We start from the raw sequence: 19,031 nt of genomic DNA on the forward strand, positions 1-19,031 counted from the left end.
GCAATCGACACAGAAAGAAGAAATTTTTATTGGAACCCAATAAAACATTTACATTTTTAAACATTCAATTGAGTTCCTAGCACCCCATCCCCCCACTACAATTAATTCATTGTCTTTTGTTGTACATGCACCATGGTCCCATCGTCCCTTATTCATTGATGGCAATGGAAGCCAATGCCCAGACAATTCATCATACATTTCAACACAGTTGCTCCTTCCCTCTCCTCCTGTTGCGACAAGTTTCCCATTCCATGATGACAATTGACACCATTCCTCTGTAGTTGGTTTGATATCAATCCACACTTGTTTCTCTATTGACAAACATTCAACTGAATTCCCCGCCCCAAACCCTCCTCCAACGAACATTTTATCATCAATCACAGCCGATGAACACCAAAACCGTTCATTCTTCATTTTCTTCATTGCCTCCCATTTATTTCTATTAATATCAAAACAATCAACTCGATCACTCCCTATTGGATAATTCCCTCCCGCAAGATAAATGTTCCCATTATGTCCAATTGCTGACCTTTCATTGAGTTGATATTTATCTGGTATTTTAGTAAATAATTTCAAATTTCTTGTTTCACTTTTCCATTCATGAATACTCGAACATCGATTACTGTCATTGATATCCATGACATATACTTTCCCTTCGCATTCAAAGACACTCCTTATGCGTTTAATCCCCGGCAGATGATACTCCTCTCCTTCCCACGCTCCCTTCTTAAACTGGAACATTCTATTCCCATAACCAACATGTAGCATTCCATTGATTTTAGCCACACGTCCAGGTGGCTCACAATAATCAACGGGCATGTTTGGTTCTTTTGTTTCCCATTTGACACTAGGATTGCCCATTGAAAACTAAATACTTTTAATTTAAAAACTCAAATTAGATTAGCCTTTTAGACACGCCCCTACCTTTGTTCTAAAACCAATGTTCGTCACTTTCTCTTTTCTAAATTTTTTTTTGTATTTTTCTTTTTTTTTCACTTCTTTTTTCAATTTGTTTGCCTTCTCTTCCCTCTCCTCTTTTTCTTTTTTCAATTCCTTTTCCAATTCTCTGATCCTTTCTATGTTTATGTTCTTTCGAGCAGCAAGTACTTGTTCGCATTTTAATCCTTCTTCTATTATTAGTTCAGCAACGTGTTTCTGTCCTTCAGTTTCCTCTAAAACGCTCAAAAATTGTTTAAACGCATCGGGTCCTTTTCTTGGTAATATCATAACGAGAAGCTGTTGCGATGCTTCGACACTGTCGTACGCTTTGATTCTCTCATACTCTTCGCGAGTGATGAGAAAGAGAGAATAAAGACGATCAATGAGAGAGAAGGGCGAAAGAATCGCGACAAGAACGTGTAAAATGGGGCGAACGTGCGTGTTCCATCTTTCGTCCATTTCGAGCAGCAAAAGACAGAGCAAGATCGTGAGCGAGGAGGTCGGGGAATGTTTGGGGACTCGTCATATGACTCCTAAGGCGTAACGACGCTGAGCTTTCGTTATGTCGAGCGTTGCGTTTGCGTTGCGTTTGGGTTGCGTCAGCGTTGCGTTGCATAAGCGTTTCCGTGCGTTGCGGTAATTGTGTAATGGGTGCCGTATACCGTTGAGGGTTAATATTAAACGATCGACACCTCTTCATCACTCTCGTTTTCCATCTCTTATTGTTCACGCCGACTTCCAAACTCACATCAATCACTACAGTCACACACACCATAGATGTAAGAGGGGAGAGGGATTGGAAGCTCCCGTCGTCACGTGACTTTTTCTATGGCTGTAAGGGGCTGTAGGTGGTGTCTAGGTGTGTTGCGCTGTTCCCCGGATGTGATGTTCAAAGAAATGAAAGAATGTCGCGCATTGTGCCTTAGAAGTACTTTCAACGCCTACTGGACCTGCCGCGACTTTTATCGAACCCTGCGAATTGCCTCCGACGTACGTAGAAACATCCCGCGCCGGAAATCGCCTGGCATACCGTACCGTAATTTTTCGGCTAAGTGTTCCACGCGCTGCCGCACTTCTGGATTTTCTCTTGCAAACCGCAATCAAGCGTAATGATTGTAGTAAGGAATAGACCACAACAGAACTTGGCCAGACCTTGGAGTGTCTCTACAGAAGCCATTTTGACGACCCTCTCCAAAAGCGAAGCGGAACCAGGCAACTTCTCCGACTCCAAAAGCTTCGCCGTTTCACCTCTAAGATTCCTTTCTCGAACAGATTCGTCATAAACAACGTTTTCGCTTAGAAGAGCGGGTAGAGACTCTATCATACATACTGGTATCTACCGCAACAGACCTAGATACGCTAATTGTCACGTGACGACGAGAGCTTCCAATCCCTCTCCCCTCTTACATCTATGCACACACCAACTGACTCTAAAACACTCTATATAGTCCCAGGTGGACAGACCGGTAGTCGTCTGTCCACCTACTTGTACGCCTATACTCTGCCTAACTCATACGACTTCCTACTTAGGGTCTCTTTTGTGCCTAAGCAAACCTATATTTAGCTACTATTGTGTGATGGCATGCGCTACGACGCATGCCCATACTCATTCGTGCGTTACGCGAGGAGCCGAACGGGTCTCCTCGTTACAATTGCGTCATGCATGCAGTGTAGCGTTTATGCATTCATAAACGGTTTGTCATTGTTTCGCGTGCTCTAAACAACGAATGAACGAAATATTTTTATTTGCATTTCACGCACGTGATTAAAATGATACGTTTTTATTTGTTGAACGCAAGGTCTCGCGTGACGCTGGACGACGCTGGATAACGCTGGGCGAAATATTACGTCACAGCGTCGCTGTGCGTTTTTAGAGTTTTAGAGTTATTAGGCTCAAACGTCTCAAACACGTCGCAAAACTTTCCAGGTGACGTGCGTTAGATACTTGTCTTCGAAAGTTCTTCTTTTTTTCTCGCCTTCTCCAATCTGTCTTTTCGACAAGCGACGGTATTTTTTACGTTTGTTTTGTAGTACTTAGCCATATAATTCGAAGTTCCGCGTCGCTTGTAACGTCACGGTAGCAAAAGAGCTCAATCGTTACTGTCCATGCAGTGCGGTCTCTTGGCAGTATTTCAATTTACGTAGTTGCTGAAATGGATGTAAAAAGATACATCGATTCTATTGCAATCCTGCTGCTCACATGTGCAAGGTGAGAGTGCAGCGTGATCACTGTTTGCACAAGTGTTACCAAAAATTAAATTAATGATATTTGCTTTTCTAAATATCTCTCTGTATCCCCGCACGGCACTGGTGAGGTAGCAACTAACCTATTAGTCACATTTTATGAAATTTGTTACACTAAGTGTATAGAAAGACTAAAATTCAAACATAACCAATAAAATATGGAAGCAGGAAATTAACCACGCCCACGACTGCGTTTCTGTTCGCGTAAGTGCGCTCTGAGAGAAAGTTAAGAGACCAGATTTTACGCTACTGCGACTCACTAGGCATTGGATGCGGGAATATATATAGGGCAGGCGGGAAAGACTAGCGCGCGTGTCCACGACATGCAATCCGCTTTTTCTGTCCTTCAACGATACTAATCGCTTGTTTAGACTACAATTGAAGGTTGGTGAGCTGGAGTCTGAACGGCATACAGGTGAATTTCACACATGATGACTTCGCTGTGGTGCGATTGAAGCGGGGGCCTTGAGATCGAGCTGAGCATCCAAACAAGACGCTTACCTTTATTGCTAGTCTTAGCACAGGCTTTCTTTGTAGATGATAGGTATCATTTGCGATTCTTTGAGCTACAATATGGGCAACTCTCTGCAGTATTTCTGCAACTAGCGAATAATTAATGAATTAATTACTAATAGAGTTTGTTCTTCAGCATTTGGATGACTCGTTACTCACTCCGACGTATCAAGTGCTTCGCGACACTGTCTAACATTGCTGAGCACTTGACTAAAATCAGGACGCCTCTCAGAAGTGAATTCCCAACAGGTGAGCATTAGACGATACACGACATCAGAGCAGCACTTCTCCGAGTACGCATTGGTCGGTTGTCCGAGTCGTCGACCTGATTCCAAAATAGCAACAAGATCCATTTTGGAGATGCCTGCCCAGGGCATTGCTCCTGATGACCAAATCTCCCATAAAGTGACTCCTACGTTTTGGCACCAACTTATTAAACGCTAAACCTACTCTCTTTCTTTTCATACCATAACTCCATACATCACTCTTGTGGCTGAACGTTCCATGCTGCAGAGCTTCTGTTAAAGAAAAGAATGACATGTAGTCAGTCATTTCTGAAGATCTGTCTACTGCACCTGGTGCCATCCATTTGACAGGCAACTTCTCAAATTTCGAAAAACGGTAGTCGTTTTTGTTGAGTTCAAGTACCTTCGACAAGCCAAAATCGCCCACCTATCGTAGAAAAATAATGCTCCTTTACATGCAGCTTCTATTCTCTGTCGCCAAACCTACTTTCACATGTGAGACGTTTGCTACGAGAACGTTGCGTGCAGCCAAGTCTCGGTGTATGATGCGTCTCGTTTCCAGATACGCCATTCCCATGCAAATTTGCTCGGCATACTGAAGCAAAAGTGACTCCTATAAGGAACGTTTACTTTTCAAAAGACGACATAAGAACTATTTCAATTCACCTCTACGTCGTTTTTCTGCACGTAGGATAGAAGTGAACCAAGTGGGACTAACTCCGATACGAGCATAATGGCATCTTCAGACCTGCGTGTGTGAAGATACAGCAGGATTTCTATTTAATCGTTTTTCGACTTACTTAGCCGTCAGTGGCAAACAGATTCCCAAAAAGCGAACTACATTTGTATGGTCAAGAGACGCCATGACAGCCGCCTTCTTTAACAATTCGTCCTTGACTTCCGCAGACGGTCGCCGTATTTCCTTTACGGCCACATCGAGACATTCTCTATGAAAAAAATGAAGGTTGGTGAGCTTGAGTCTGAACGGTGAAAAGGTGCAAAGCTGACTTGCTTGACGTATTCCACGTTGCTTTTCTCACCACTCCAAATGCTCCTTTACCTAATTCCTTTCCAAAATCCAAATTGCTTTTTTTGATTATAGAACGGGGCCCTTTGAAATGATGCTAGGCCTTGAGATCTTGGTACTGGCTTCTTGACCATCCCTAGATATTCATTTAGGCAGAGCAATTTTTTTATGTGTAACATCTAAACAAACCAAAGCTTTTCTTTAAGGCTACCGAACGTTATTCTCTCGCTTGGCTCGTACTTCCACGACTCGAGCATAAGTGAGTAAATTGTATCCGGACAATTGTCGGGTTGAGAAAAGTAATTCCTTCCTTCAACGTAAGCTATCACTTCGGCGCTTGAAAGCTTAGGATAAGGAACAGTAGCGGCATACGACATGATTTCCCAAAGCGCAATGCCTATAAAATCATAATTTTAAACTTTATTTATAAGTCGTTTTCCATACCAAAACTCCAAACATCAGACTTCGTTGTAAACATCATTTTGTTCCAGCACTCAGGTGCCATCCATCTCAATGCCGCCTTTCCACCACGCGCCGTGTAGTAGTTACTGCATGCCTTCTTCAAGTATGCGAGCCAGCCCAAAATCAGAGACCTAAACGAGTGAATAATGGCTTACAAAGGCTGCCTTGTTAAGATCAGCTCTACCTTAACTAGGTTCGCCGAGAAAACAACAACGTTTCTTGCTGATAAATCCCGATGAACCAATCTAAAAGAAACTGTGATCTATAAGTCTCTATGTCTTACAAAGGTTGGGTTGCCTGTTTTCCTCCAAAAAACTCATTGCATATGCAATTTGTCCGGCAAATTTTAACTGTGTTTGCAAGTCAACTCTTGATCCATAATCGCTTCTTGAGCAGCTATATCGAAAAGCACGTTGGAAATCACATCTTTAATTTCGAATATTTTACTTTGGTTCATGTTCCTGCAGATATTCGTCTAAAGCTCCATAAGAAGCAAACTCGACGACAAGTCGCATTGGACTCTCAATGCACACACCCATTAGTGCAACCAGGTGAGGATGATCAAACGTTGCCATGACGCTCGCTTCGCGCAAGAGATCGTCCTTCATTAGGTCGGCTTCCTCATTGTCGGCTCGAAGCACTTTGATGGCAACTTCGATTTCCACAGGAAGACCATGACCGTCTCGCGTTGACCAAGCGCCTCTTAGGACCACTCCGAATTCTCCCTGACCGACTAGATGGTCTTCTTTTAATTCTGATGCAGGATGACCTTGGCAGATCGCATTCCTTCTTTCAAAACTGTTGCCTTTTTGGCCATGTCGACAAGATCAAGATAGCTGTTTGGCTTGCTTAGACACTTTCTTTGTCTTTTACCGAATCCAACATTCTCGAATCCTAGGTCTCGAGGAAGAGGAGCGGGAGGTTCTATGGTTATAAAGGAGATTTTATGAGCATAGTACTGTACTTGGAGCCTGTGATATACTTCCTACCGTCGTCTATCTGACTAAACCTTTCTTCCATGTCTTCTCTGAGCGCACCTATCGCTCTCGTGTGCTTTGTTCTCATTCTATTTTTTCTTCGCCTACATCTGATTCCAATTGCAAGTGCAAGTAGAAAGCCAGCAAGAACGCTGACAGCGACTGTTATAGTATATTTGGCGTTCCAGCTTGTAGCTTTCTGTGGTCCTGCTGTTGTTGTCAAAGCAGTTGCTTCGGCAGTGATCGTTCCGTCAATGCTGGAAGGGCTTGAGCTTAGTTCTTGAGGTGAATTTGTGCTAACAGGAACAAAAGCAGTTGTAGGTTTCTCTGTGGGTGTCGGTTCTTCTTTTATTGTCACTCTCGTCTCTATTATGTCGTACTCCACCGTTTTATCGACAATGATAACGAGGTAGTAAATGTCGCTTAAGTTGCTGTCGGAGAACAAATCTTCCTCATTTGGCTGCAACTTCTTTGAGATTTGTACTTTGGTTTCCATAGTTTCTGAAGAGAACTTCTCTTTTCTGAAGGCAATGCAGCTACAGTTAGCAGCTGATAGAGAAAATGCCAGGTTGTCAACTAAATGCAATGTATTATGTAAGGGGGAGTTGGGATTGCAATTAGAGGCTGTACTTGGTAAAGTGGTCAGGCCCATCCACGAGGCCAGGCTTCGTTCTTGACTTCCACTTCCATTCCAACTTGGAGATTCTCCTTCTCTCGATCGGTACAGAAAAGTGTAAAAGTCGATATCTTTTCTGTTATCGGCGTCGAAATGAGTGTAAACAAACCAGAACTCCAAGTTTGTCTCTCCTTTCTCGATGTCGTGAACAACCAAAATTTGATGATGCGAGTCTCTTACAAACGACAAAAACCCTAAAGGAAAATATTAGGCGGGCTCTTTACGAAAGTCTCAGCCGCGAATCTCCATCACCTTGTTTTCTTACTTGGAAAGGTTGGCTTAGAGAGCTTTGCTCTCCAGCAACAGTTAGGTCAATTTGATAGAAAGACTGAAACGGCTGCCTAAGCAGTGACAATGTCAACGCGTAAATTTCCACAGCTAAATAACCTTTCAAGAACAATTAGTTACGACGGTCTTGCGCTATTATGTCTCACCAGTATTGTCAGCGTTGGCAACAATCATTTCTCGAGTCAAGCCTAAGCCGTCTTTGGCAAAGATAAGTATCCGAACTTTGCGGCTCTAAGGAGCTTGGCTGATCCATACAATTGTTCCTCGAACGACAAGGTCGTCGGACGATACGTACCAGCCCTGTCTAAAGCTCGGCAATGTTACCCTTGTCCTCTTCTCGGAAGCTAAAGAACTCGAATAATTCTAATATAGCTTTGCTACTATAAGGAGCATCATACCGTAAAAAACAACTGATTGAAACGTGTAGTTTGGAAGTTGGACGTCGTTTGTGGAGTTCACACATGGTGCCGTCGTAAGTTGGCTGCCATTGACTTTCAGACACTTCTCTTGAGCAAAAACGATTTGATTCGTCTTCAAAAATGAGTAGTTAGACAGAACCCTAGCAGAGAGAAACTAACGGTAGTAGAAACTTACCATAGCTTCGTAAAAGACAGAGAATGTGCAAAGTTCTTCCTTGATTGATGCGCATCTGTTGTTAACGTCTATAAAAAGCAGCAATGTCAGTCTCAAAAAATAGCGATAGCAGTTAAATAAATAGTGATCTTTCCTGTTAGTTGTCTGCTGTCAGCATTGTATACAAACGCTGACTTGACATCAGTTTTGTCGCAGGTTCCAATAAACACGTTTCCGGTGAAATTTATTTTCAGACACGCTTCATCGACATTTGAATGCAACGTGACGAAATCCGCACTCCTATCTGCTTAATTATGCATATAAAAAATCACACTGTTCTATATATACGCGTTTACTTCTTACCGTATGTAAAAATCGCTGAAAGAAACAGCGTTTCGTGTCATTAAAACTGGTGCCACATGGAATCGAAGACAGTTGATCGTTTTCGCTATCGACGTGGAGGCACGTAAGCACACCATTGTTGTCTTGAACTAAACGCTATATTGCGAGAAATTTCCCAGGCTTTTGGAGATGTGTCAAAGTCATTCTTACTACGCAAAAATCGCGTCGACACACACTTTGGTATGTCTCTTGGTCGGGATACTGTACAGTCCACTGAGACCCCGAGCCCGGGGAGGAGCACGATACAAAGCCATTCATAGTTAAGCAGCTATTAGTGCCTAAAATTCAAATCATTAGTATGTTCTCTCCAAAGTGGCTATACTCGACGTACTTGCAAATTTAATTCGTAATTTTCCTTGTCTATCTCGAACGGGTGTGAAGCTTTGTCTCTCAATTGGAGGCCTCTGACAGATTCGAGAAAAGCCCCTGCGCAAATTTTTTCCTCCTTGAATGCAGTGGTCAACATTTGGCCACATCTGGATTTGATGCACTGCACTATGTACGATGCAGAAAGGCCCGCCCCTTAAGCGCATGCCTATACCATTGAGAGCTCAAAAGGAATGAGACAAACCTCGCGCGATCCATTCATTCTCCTGGCACAAACCTAGAAGTATACGCAACTTGTGAGACACAGTCAGACGCATTCTTAAAGCTCTTAGACGCGTGCCGCGAAAGTAGAGAGAAAGCGCGATCCGTACGTGTAAAACCGTGGGTCCCCTATAGGGGCCCCCGAACAAAATCACGTAGATTTGCCGAGAGAAAGAGTCTTTTAGAATGGTGTCAGACAAATCGTGAAAGCCATTGACGTCGGATTGCTCACCAGGGAGCGGATGCGTCGTCTCCATCTAGCTGTTTAACGTGCGTTACGCTGCTAAAATCTCTCTACGGCGACAAAGTTTGAACAAAGAATACTGTGGAAGACACTGTGTGGAAACATTTGCGTTGATCCGAACGCATTTGAAATTTGGATTGCTCGGATTTAACCGGATTCGAGATTCTCTTTCGGCGCGTCCCGGATAAGACCATAGCAAAAGATCATGGCCGTATGACACGTTGCAGGCAACGTGTCATACGGAGCGTTGCTTAATTCGTTGCATACGGTCTTGACACGCTACGTCACAACGAAAGCCCGCCCCTTATTAACCAATTACCTGTGCACGTGCAACGGGTAATTACCTGGAGCATGCCTCTGGAATCCACTTTAATTGGCATCACGCGAGCAGTTTAGCACAAAAATTATTTCTATATTTTTTATTATCTATAAATTACTATTTACAGTTCTAGCAACTAAAAAAACCTAATTCCGGCCTGCTTCGTGCACTACAAAAAAACATAATACTATCATGCATTGTGTAAAAATTCTATAAAAAAATCGTAAAAAAATAGTGTAAAACAGGGATGCCATGTAAAAATTCTAATCTAACCTAAGCCTAAAATTAACAGTAGACTTACTTGGTTAGGAAAATAAAAACGCTAAAGAAGAGAAAAATTAGCCTTCCCCACCCTGCCCAGCTTACCGCCTAGAGCTCCACTCCTGACTCGAAATATGACTGGTACAGCCTAAAGAAGAAACGATTAGTATACTTTTCGAACCCTCCCTTCCGGCGACCTTGCGTTTTGGGTCTTTTCTCGCCCCTTCGGTCGCGCGGAGTAACGAAACATGCCTAGGAAAGACGCTATTGAGAAACTGAGACAGGTCGTTTTCCTCCCTTACGCTCCCAGGCGAGTCCCAGCCAGTTGGCGACGGAGAACGCCGCCGCCAAAGTCGATCTCTGAGAAAGCTAGCCGTGTAATGTATCGATCGTCCGGCTTGTACTTACTTCGACACGTCGATTCGCCGAACTGACCGTCAGCGAGAGATCCCAACGACCGTTGTGCTTTAGCCTCGCGTAGCCAGGCCCTTCTCCCTGATCTCCCGTATAAACACGGGAGGGGAGAAGGGCCTGGTACTTCTAAGGTGCGAAAAGGTCACGTGGGACCCCCCTTTGGGGGCAGCGGTCAGTCATGTGCTTCTTTAAATACTTGTCTTAACACCAAGGTAGTATCGCTCTCGTGCACTCGTGCTTAGGTCTCGTGGCTCTCGTGCTTCTCTTCGCTAGCGCACTTCGCTTGCAGGACCGCGTCTTTCAAAATAGAGCCGCCACTGACAACCTTGGCTTTCGACGTTCTACGGAACGACTTTCAGCTCTCGGACTTTCGTCCGGGGCAGTTAGATGCCATCCTGAGCATAGCGAGGGGGGAAGACGTGGTAGTTCGTTTTGGAACGAATGGTGGAAAATCCCTTTGCTACCAGCTTCCACCTCGCTTACTTGGAAAGTCTTCCTGCGCTGTTATAGTTAGTCCTCTTAGCGCCCTGATGAGAGAACAGGTACAGACGCCAAGTGATGATCAACGACAGATACAACTTTGTCGAGCAGGTTTTCAAGCTGAAAAACCTTCAGATGTCAGCCGTAGCTTGCGTTACCGTTGCACAAGCCAAGCTCTTAACCGCTGAAGACTTGTCGACTTTTCAATACTGTACGTTTCTAGAATAACTGTGGTTTTTCTTTATAATGAGAAATAACGATGTAAGCTGTGGAAAAGCTTTTGCTGCTTTCATTCTTGATCTTTGCTTCATCATCAGGGATACAACGTTCAGAACAAAATCGTCAGGCGCCTTCTTGTTCCTGCAGCCCATGACACTTCCCATCACCCTCCACAAATTCGGAGCCATGGCTCTCATTGCGCGGCACTGCTCAGTGACATCCACATCTAAATAGCCCTCGTCAGAAGAGACGAGATTCTGCATCTCGACCGATAGGCAACGGTGCACAGCCTCCCAATCTATTAACGAAGTAGCTTGGGTTGAGGCTGTGAGGAAAGAATGAATTAACATTTGCATGTCACCCGAGAAAGGTCACATAAAATACATTCTCGCGTTTCAATTTTTATTTTCTTTCGAATTCCTGTGTAGGTCCATCCAATGCTGCGCTTGGTCCTGCTGATGTGAGGGAATGCCCTTTTCGTCACTCGTCCCATCTCCGTGGAACTTAAATCGACATTAGCGTATATTCGTAAATCGTTGTGAACATCCGCCACAGAAACATAATGAGCACTACTCTCAACATATTGTTCTCTCAGCCTACATGTCACCAAAAAAAGCAGACCATGCAGATTGTGCGAAAACCTGCAAATCTGCCTACCAGGCAACGCGATCTTCGTAAAAACCAGGTTCCATGGTTGGTCGAGTGCGCTAGCGAAGAGAAGCACGAGAGCCAAGTCCCTGCACGAGAGCCATGGTCCTGCACGAGACCTAAGCACGAGTGCACGAGAGCGATACTACCTTGGTGTTAAGACAAGTATTTAAAGAAGCACATGACTGACCGCTGCCCCCAAAGGGGGGTCCCACGTGACCTTTTCGCACCTTAGAAGTACCAGGCCCTTCTCCCCTCCCGTGTTTATACGGGAGATCAGGGAGAAGGGCCTGGCTACGCGAGGCTAGTTGTGCTTTGAATAGGGGTCTGCGCGCCTGTCACGTGACTCCAATGGCCCAACCCAGGGCCGTATATAGAGACTCTGGCCCAACCTCTCGTCTTAATCTAGTTACGCGTACGGACACCACCTCTTTGACACGCTAAAGTCCCGGTCAGTCTGTGCAACGTTGCAAGCAACGTTGCACAGACTGATGATCTTTTGCTATGACGTAAGTCACGTAGCTTTCGCCAAATGAAATGGACGATTACCTTTGCGATATCGACTAGAACTGCAATGGCATATGCCTTTATTGCACAAGCACGAAGGATCTTATTCGATAGCTTCGCTCTAGCTGGGTGCATCCGCCATCGAATTGTTCTAGCACGGTTCTAACTGGTTCTAGCGTGAGCCCAGCTCGCTATATTTACACTTTTCCGAAGAGTTAGCAGTTCCTCTCTTCTTCCAAGGAACTCTCTAACCCTGTAATCTCTAACCATATAGTATAATTATTAGGTTGCAGTTGTACCACTTTGCATGGACCCTTCGTCCGGCGGTCGTCCTCAGTTTGAGGTCTGATAGACCATATAGGTCATGGTAAAGCAGAGATGATCGTTATTGGGACGCCAAGAAACCACAACTTATCGATTTTCAAATAAAGAAGAAATATCTCCTCTTATTATATTTATTAGTAAAACAATCCTATAGAGTCAAACAACTTGTGCGGGTCAAATTTAATATTAGTCATGCTCTTGTAAATTTTAGGGAAGCTGAATCAATATTTCAAGAAAGGAACTGTCAGATAAGAAAGTAGACCTATTGTGCTTCACCTAGCTAATAAGCACTACTACGAGATCAAAAGATTGATTCAGGTCAAATGCGCCTCCACCACTGTTAATTAAGCGCAAAAATATATTTGAAATTTGACAGCATACGATACATTGCCATTTGGTATTGGGTTTTAATCCGGGTTTCCTATCCCACGTGATACAAAGAAAACGTTCGGCGATATTCCTCTCTAAGAGCATACTCTCCCTGTTCGATCACGCTAGCAGCGATTCCAATGGTTGATGAAGGGCAGGATATTAAGAGGGTTTGCAAAACACATGTGTTGCGCGTGAAGCCAAGGAAAAATATAGAGACGTGCTAATTGTCTAAAAAATTGTATTTACCTATATTATTTAATTTCCAATTTTTCAAATGGATATAGGTCTGTTCTCGTAGAGAAATACCATAATATTTGCATGTTTTCGGACAGATGACGCTCTTTCGACGAAAGGGCTTTTGTCTGTTTGTGTGTGTGGCCATGGGCTTGCTATAAGTACGAGTCAATGGTAGTCATTGAGAATGCATGCTAATAAAACACAACTCTAAGGCGATACATAGGAAACTGTAAATATTTTGCACTCTATAGCACTACAGCAACTGTTAGCGCCGTCTATCTATATAGAATGACGGCAATTGCATGTTGACGCCGTCAACCTATAGGATGACTGCAGCTATTGACGCCGTCGATCTGTCTTTGAACTATATATAGGATGACGGAAACACATCTTTAGGATGACGGCAACTGTTGAGGCCGTCTATCCATAGAAGTACAGCAACTGTTGTCGACGTGGCTGAGCTCGAGACTTGAGCTCAGCCAACGTCCATGACAGTTTAGAATAAACGCGTAGGCGCGCGCGTTTTTATATACTCACGCGACTATCTGGCCACGCCCTTATAACCCTTGGCTAGACCGGTTAAACCGGCTGAACTCTGTATAAACACCGCAAACCTGCTCTCTTGTTTTGGACCGCGGTGAGCAGCAATCGGTGCGAAGGGTGAGATCATCTCATTTGTACGGTATCTAATCGCCGGACGCTTGACATCGATCTCTGTCACTAGTGGGCTCTCCGTCACTAAATTACGTATGAAAGGCCTCTGTATAATTCCTGGACTCTAGGACGATTGACGCAGTGTGCCAATGTTCACTTTGGCTTTGCCTTGGTGGGCATTTTTTCTAACGAACCTCTTACCTGCTCAAGGTCTCGTTGGCCAGTGTGTAGGAAGAATAATAAAGGCGATTTCTCTGTAGGGTGCTCCTTAGTTTGCTTCAATGGTGGTTACTCTTCATCCGATTGTTCTCACTGTGTTTGTCCTTCAGGATGGACCGGTCTTCGATGCTCTAGCGCAGGTTTGTACGGTCTGAAATACCGTGACATAGACTCTGATTTATCTCTACATAGCGCCTTGTGGGGATGTCCTTCAGGCAGAAGCAGGTTATCTGACCTCGCCCGGCTTTCCTGAGAATTACGTCAGTAACAGAAACTGTACTTGGACGTTTGACCCTTTGTTGTCCCCATCTGTTATCCTGCTCAGAATTGTACACATCAATTTGAATGGATCAATAAGCGATTCCTTAAGGATTACAGATCGCACTCAGAATTTGACCATCACTCACATTCATCAAAAAGACGTTGAAGATGGAGACGTTATCAAAGTCGACTCGTCCGTTGTTATACGATTTTTCTCTGGTTCTCACGTCTCGTCTCATAGAAGCTTTGTGTTGGAGTACCAAGTATTTCCAGGTACGATTATTTTTCTAAGTAACTCTATACGTAGAAGACTTTGTTTTAGGAGTAGAACCTGTATTTATTTCCACGCCAAATGATACGACGATTTTGAAAGGTGAAACGGTGTCTCTTGCCTGCTTGTCGACTGGCTCTCCGCGGCCTATCGTTCGGTGGGAAAAAGACGGTAGGGACGTCACTCTTCTTAATGGGAGTGAGAACATGGAGCTTCTTATTCAAAATGCTAATGAGACGACTGATTCTGGGATGTACGATTGCATAGCTGAAAACTATTTAGGATCAGTTAGGCACCAATTTTTTGTGGCAGTTCACGGTATTTTCTCTTATAAATACAGTCAGTCAAAGATAACGTTTTCATTTTGTAGTTCCTCCTAGGATCACTCATGCACCTGTTGATGCTGTTCTAGATGTTTTCCTTCCTCGTCAGTTTGTCTACTTTCGGTGTGAGGCGTATGGAATTCCAGAGCCGGAGATTCACTGGAAAAAGGCAGTGTTGTAGTTTCTTTTCTTTGCATTCCTCACTCTCGCTTGATCTATGTAGAATGGGAACTTTATGAAAAATCCGTCCTACCTGTCAAGCGCAAATCGATGGATTAGAGTTCGTGTCCGGTCTCAAAAGTTTGGTGAGTACAGCTGCTACGCGAATAATTCTGTTGGAGAAGTGGAGTCTCTGCCGGCTGTTTTTTCCGGCAAGAATGCTTCAGGTAGGTAAATACCCTTCAATTTGAGCTGCATTTTGTCACTTTTATAGGCTTTGAGGCTCCCGTGCAAGTTCGCAGCAATTTTTTGGTTAACGTTAATTCGTCATTTGCTTTTGAATTTGACTTTTGCTGTCGAGCTACACTCAATATTCAAAAAATGTTCAAAGATGGCCGTACAATTGGTGGCTTGAAATATCAAAACACGGAATTTAGCAATTATCAGAGAGTGGCATTTGAGAACGCAACAGTTAGTGACTCTGGAGTGTACAAGTTTGAGATTGAGGTCATTGCGGAAAACCGTAAATATTTTGTAACATTTCTTTTTCACGCCATTAACGTAAAAGGTCGGTGTGTAGGTAAACTTTGAATTTCTTGGTTAACAGTTCCTTTTAGCATTTCCTCGTCCAATCATGTCTCCGCCGACGCAAATCTACCCTTTTCATCCCGGAAAATCTCTTCTTCTAGTGTGCACCGACCGACTGACTAATCCTAGCTGGTCTTTCACCTGGTTTCTGAATAGCGTCGAAATGAATAATACAGGACTTTCACACGCTGTTTATAACTACGACAGAAAGTCTTATTTGAATTTTCAAAATTTGACGAAAATTATTATGGATAGACTCAACCATGACAATACGCGAGGAGACTTTGGTGCAAATTTCACTTGCCAAGCCAAAGGAACTTACTCCGGTCAGGCCAAAAATACGTCTGCTTTTATACGTAAGTGTCAGTATAAGGTGTACGAAAATATTCACTGTGCACATCGATATAGGTCTTCATTCGCACATGAGATCTTACGAATACTTTTGGTCTCTCTGGTCATCTTCAACCAAATGCAGTGAGATTTGTGGCAAAAATTCAGGTTTTCGTTTACGGTACAGAAAGTGTTTCTATGGAAACTCTTTTCGTTATCATTGTTACGGTGGTCGAAACTCGGTGGAAGCGTGTTCTAGTCAGCAAAACTGCAGCTCAGTTACAGGCAAGTACACTTAGAGCAGAGGCATGGTTACATTGTCTACTTTTAGAGTTACCTACGGAAGCATCTACGAGACGTCTGCCAGATCCAGAAGCCGGTAGCTTCGAATAATTTTTTCGCTGAGTGGTAATAATTTCTGCTTAATTAAGAAGGACTCTCAGCAGGAGCGGCTTCTGGTGTGACGTTTGTAACAACGCTAGTTGTTATCGGTGCTGTTGCATTTGTCATTGTGGTGATTTTAAAGAAGAAAAAAATTTCTTTTTGTCTATCGCCTCAAGCCAAAGCTGACAAACCTGCAGTTCGTGGCCAAGAAATGAGAGCCGAACCCGTGTATGAAGACGTTGAAAATTCTTCTCCAAACCAGAAAGACGACATTAGATGGACCACTACTTCTCTCTATAGCCGGGGAGAGACAGAAGGAACTCGTGTTTAGCAAACAAGACGCGAGTTTTCATTCCACTCTATATAATCAGATGACAGGTTAGGTAGCAGAAAAATGAGATAAGTTCTTTTTCTTACCTGAAGTTCTTGCAGTTGAAATGTTAGATTTCCTGTTGCATTTCCTAGTGTGTTCAACGCCTAGAGGAGAATTACTTGAAATTTTGTCTCTCGGTCGTAATTATACTAATACAAGATATTGAGTGAGTCACGTGGATTTCTTATCTTTATGTGCACCTGTGGTGTGATTATGTTATAGTTCAAGTAAAAAAGATAAATAATTGAAATGCGATCAGATTTCCTGTTCATCATTTGGCCAACATTTTGGAGAAGACCCGGACTATGCTAGAGAAGACCCGTATTACTGCTAACAATTTTTCCTGGAGCCCCTTTCGGCGAAGCTGGCCCACCGTTACTGCTGCGAAATAGGTAGGCTTCGTCACGTTCAGTGGCTCATGGGCGGGACTCCGGGGAGTTCGTTTCTAGAATGCCGTTCTTGTGCGTTCGTCTCGAACCAAGCGTTTCTTTGGAGTTACTGGAGCCGATCCTTTTGCGTTGAAAGCATCTAGGAATAAAGGAGTAGTGATAGGCTTTTTGCAACGAAGAAAGGGAAAGCCTCTATCTAAAAAAAGGGGTCCCCTAAATTAATTGTCAATATTCACGTTTCCTCTGCCTTTTCCGTCTCTCCGTCCTTTGGGCATTTTTTCTCCTTTTTGGGGTCTTGGCTGTCTTCAGCGTTTTTGAGACAGTTGACGACTGATTCTTAATTAATTTACCGCTAGGGACACAAGAGGCCCTACAGTATAAGGACGAAAAGCTAGAAAATCAAAGTAAGTGTAAGTATCTGGCTCTTTGCATCGCGTCGTTGATTAGCATCGTTGTTTCCAGATCCTCGCAACCAGGGGCGTGGCTTACGTCACTGAAATTATTCGTCACTTGAACGAATATGTAGAGATCAGTGGCACATTTTGTGCTTCGCTTCCGAAGTACCTGGCACTTCTGATGGAGTTAATTTTCATGTCAAAAGACAATGAGTTTCTAGCGGTGAAAGAAGGCGCTACCCCTCACTTTTTATAGTAGATGACTTCGAATTTAGTCAAAATCGGGTCTTGGACGTTCTGACGGTCTTTCTAGTAGAACAGTTTCTTCATCGCATCCTATTCCAAATTTTGGTCCTTTGTTTTTTTTATCTAGGTCAGCTGTTGCAGTCGCTCCCGGAAGAAGCCACAAACTGTTCCATGCACGGTAAGACGTTTGATCTGAATGACCGCTTTATCGCTTCCTTGCACGATTCCTTGCGTCAGTCATGCTCTTTACAATCTTTAAGCCCTCTCCATAGCAAAGCGCAGCGACCATCACGTGCAGTAGTCTCTTCTAAGCTTTTGACGTCGCTCTTTTATAGGAGCGATTTGGCGTATTGAAGAATCTGGCGGCACTCTGGCTTCTGTATTAGAATGTCTGGCCTCGCTATTACGTGACGTTAGAAAATTCTGGAAGAAAGAAAATCGGATTTGCAGCGTCTTTTAGAAATTTTTTTACGGTCGCAATTGTAATAGCGCGAATGGTCCTGAGCATGACCCACAAGGGATTGCAAAACTGCTCAGCGACCCTCTGCGACGGGTCTCGTGTGCACGCATCGGCGCACGTCCCGTATACTGTGCAGACTTTGATATCAGTTTTATTTAAATATAACCCGGAAGTAAACAGGAAATCGAAAAATATTTTTGCGCATGTGTCTATTCTTCTTTGCTGTCCACCTGCACAGACCGCAGGGGTACGTACAGGCTTCGCTTGGGTGAGGGTCAACCTCACTACTCCCCCGTCGGAGTTAGAGCCTGTTTAGTCTCGCGGCTCGGACGCCTGGGACCGGCAGCACTCGGATGTGAGGTCTGCCGGCCGGATTCCAGGGGGACCGCTATTGTAACCCACCGCGTCTTGCCCAAGTGGGGTGGCAGTTTATCACTCATGCCACTGGAGTAGGGGCTGTGCTCCCCTGCTTTCAAGCCGCGTTTAACCTCTTTGGCTTAAGAGTTGGGCCGGTTTATTTATAGTCACCTCGGGGCCCAGAGGTGGAAGCGATAGCAGAAAGCTTCACGAAAGAGAACGAATTCAATTTCGTGCATACAGGTAAGTTCCTCACAACGAGATGCCATAGGCCCATGATTCACCTACACAAATACACACACGTGCAACCTTCACAAATATACATCAAATCTACCTTGAAGTTCTTCTGATCAATAAAAAATCCCACTAATGCCCGCCGATGAAGTGACGACCAGCGATGAATAGTCGCCCACGGAATCTCGCCTTTTCAATCAGAAATTAGAGCGTTGCGAGATGGAAAGCGCTACGATAGGGTCCTTTCCAGATTCTGACGAGAGTCGTGACGTCTATGATAAACATAGATTAATCACTACGTGGCCTTGGCAAATGGTGGAATTTCATCACGTACGCTGAAAATAGAGGCGACTACACATTCCCAGAGGTCTTTACTGTATAATAGTAGCTGATAATATCTAAATAAAACCAACGAATGTCTGATGATAG

General features: G+C 43.9%; 3 protein-coding genes and 2 long non-coding RNA genes across 11 annotated transcripts; 1 reads left to right on the forward strand and 4 right to left on the reverse strand.

The window, feature by feature from the left end:
• Positions 1-12: 12 nt before the first annotated feature.
• Positions 13-1,730, reverse strand: LOC136191967 (uncharacterized). Of its 2 annotated transcripts, XM_065980405.1 has the most exons (4): positions 925-1,730; positions 530-867; positions 365-439; positions 13-311 (listed from the first exon to the last, which is right to left on the reverse strand). In XM_065980405.1, exons 1-4 carry the CDS (start codon positions 1,396-1,398, stop codon positions 293-295), a joined length of 906 nt encoding a protein of 301 aa, XP_065836477.1. In that variant the 5' UTR covers positions 1,399-1,730; the 3' UTR covers positions 13-292. The 2 variants fall into 2 exon arrangements, with proteins under 2 accessions (XP_065836477.1, XP_065836476.1); XM_065980404.1 differs by having other exon boundaries at positions 365-867; positions 925-1,728.
• A 2,025-nt stretch (positions 1,731-3,755) lies between these two features.
• LOC136192266 (tyrosine-protein kinase JAK2-like) lies at positions 3,756-7,435 on the reverse strand. Its single transcript, XM_065980800.1, has 15 exons — positions 7,336-7,435; positions 7,038-7,277; positions 6,420-6,983; positions 5,878-6,354; positions 5,728-5,826; positions 5,615-5,675; positions 5,525-5,561; positions 5,180-5,365; positions 4,950-5,052; positions 4,742-4,888; positions 4,608-4,689; positions 4,429-4,554; positions 4,272-4,368; positions 4,164-4,214; positions 3,756-4,108 (listed from the first exon to the last, which is right to left on the reverse strand). Exons 4-15 carry the CDS (start codon positions 6,036-6,038, stop codon positions 3,852-3,854), a joined length of 1,407 nt encoding a protein of 468 aa, XP_065836872.1. The 5' UTR covers positions 6,039-6,354; positions 6,420-6,983; positions 7,038-7,277; positions 7,336-7,435; the 3' UTR covers positions 3,756-3,851.
• A 215-nt stretch (positions 7,436-7,650) lies between these two features.
• On the reverse strand, positions 7,651-8,015 carry LOC136192120 (uncharacterized). The gene is made up of 3 exons (XR_010671105.1): positions 7,966-8,015; positions 7,770-7,902; positions 7,651-7,715 (listed from the first exon to the last, which is right to left on the reverse strand). It is a non-coding gene; the product is annotated as an uncharacterized lncRNA (long non-coding RNA).
• Positions 8,016-9,582: 1,567 nt separating this feature from the next.
• LOC136191803 (uncharacterized) lies at positions 9,583-10,262 on the reverse strand. Its single transcript, XR_010670967.1, has 4 exons — positions 10,167-10,262; positions 10,061-10,118; positions 9,956-10,010; positions 9,583-9,906 (listed from the first exon to the last, which is right to left on the reverse strand). It is a non-coding gene; the product is annotated as an uncharacterized lncRNA (long non-coding RNA).
• A 3,249-nt stretch (positions 10,263-13,511) lies between these two features.
• Positions 13,512-16,776, forward strand: LOC136192026 (uncharacterized). 6 transcript variants are annotated; one of them, XR_010671091.1, is made up of 14 exons: positions 13,512-13,616; positions 13,740-13,823; positions 13,874-13,972; positions 14,025-14,366; positions 14,416-14,682; positions 14,735-14,856; positions 14,911-15,073; positions 15,121-15,414; positions 15,464-15,790; positions 15,843-16,049; positions 16,096-16,143; positions 16,196-16,526; positions 16,581-16,687; positions 16,744-16,776. XR_010671091.1 is itself a non-coding variant. In XM_065980497.1 (13 exons), the coding sequence occupies exons 2-12, from the start codon at positions 13,763-13,765 to the stop codon at positions 16,477-16,479; spliced, it is 2,214 nt and encodes a 737-aa protein (XP_065836569.1). In that variant the 5' UTR covers positions 13,512-13,616; positions 13,740-13,762; the 3' UTR covers positions 16,480-16,526; positions 16,581-16,776. The 6 variants fall into 6 exon arrangements, 5 of the variants coding, with proteins under 5 accessions (XP_065836569.1, XP_065836574.1, XP_065836572.1 ...); XM_065980497.1 differs by having other exon boundaries at positions 16,581-16,776; XM_065980502.1 differs by having other exon boundaries at positions 16,199-16,526; positions 16,581-16,776.
• Positions 16,777-19,031: the final 2,255 nt, after the last annotated feature.

The sequence above is a fragment of the Oscarella lobularis genome, chromosome 10 (assembly GCF_947507565.1).
Source record: "Oscarella lobularis chromosome 10, ooOscLobu1.1, whole genome shotgun sequence".
In the NCBI taxonomy this organism is placed as follows: domain Eukaryota; kingdom Metazoa; phylum Porifera; class Homoscleromorpha; order Homosclerophorida; family Oscarellidae; genus Oscarella; species Oscarella lobularis.

Excerpts from the sequence above, each read along its gene's own strand:
- LOC136192026 (XM_065980497.1), top strand. The coding sequence starts at position 13,763 with ATGTTCACTTTGGCTTTGCCTTGGTGGGCATTTTTTCTAACGAACCTC. Across the intron at positions 13,824-13,873 it reads GAACCTCTTACCTGCTCAAG|GGTGCTCCTTAGTTTGCTTC; the intron begins GTCTCGTTGGCC and ends ATTTCTCTGTAG. Across the intron at positions 14,857-14,910 it reads CGGAGATTCACTGGAAAAAG|AATGGGAACTTTATGAAAAA; the intron begins GCAGTGTTGTAG and ends TGATCTATGTAG.
- LOC136192266 (XM_065980800.1), bottom strand. The coding sequence starts at position 6,038 with ATGAAGGACGATCTCTTGCGCGAAGCGAGCGTCATGGCAACGTTTGAT. Across the intron at positions 5,053-5,179 it reads AAGCGAGAGAATAACGTTCG|GGCCCCGTTCTATAATCAAA; the intron begins GTAGCCTTAAAG and ends ATCATTTCAAAG. Across the intron at positions 4,109-4,163 it reads GAGTGATGTATGGAGTTATG|GAGTCACTTTATGGGAGATT; the intron begins GTATGAAAAGAA and ends GCCAAAACGTAG.
- LOC136191967 (XM_065980404.1), bottom strand. The coding sequence starts at position 1,398 with ATGGACGAAAGATGGAACACGCACGTTCGCCCCATTTTACACGTTCTT. Across the intron at positions 868-924 it reads ACATTGGTTTTAGAACAAAG|TTTTCAATGGGCAATCCTAG; the intron begins GTAGGGGCGTGT and ends AAAAGTATTTAG.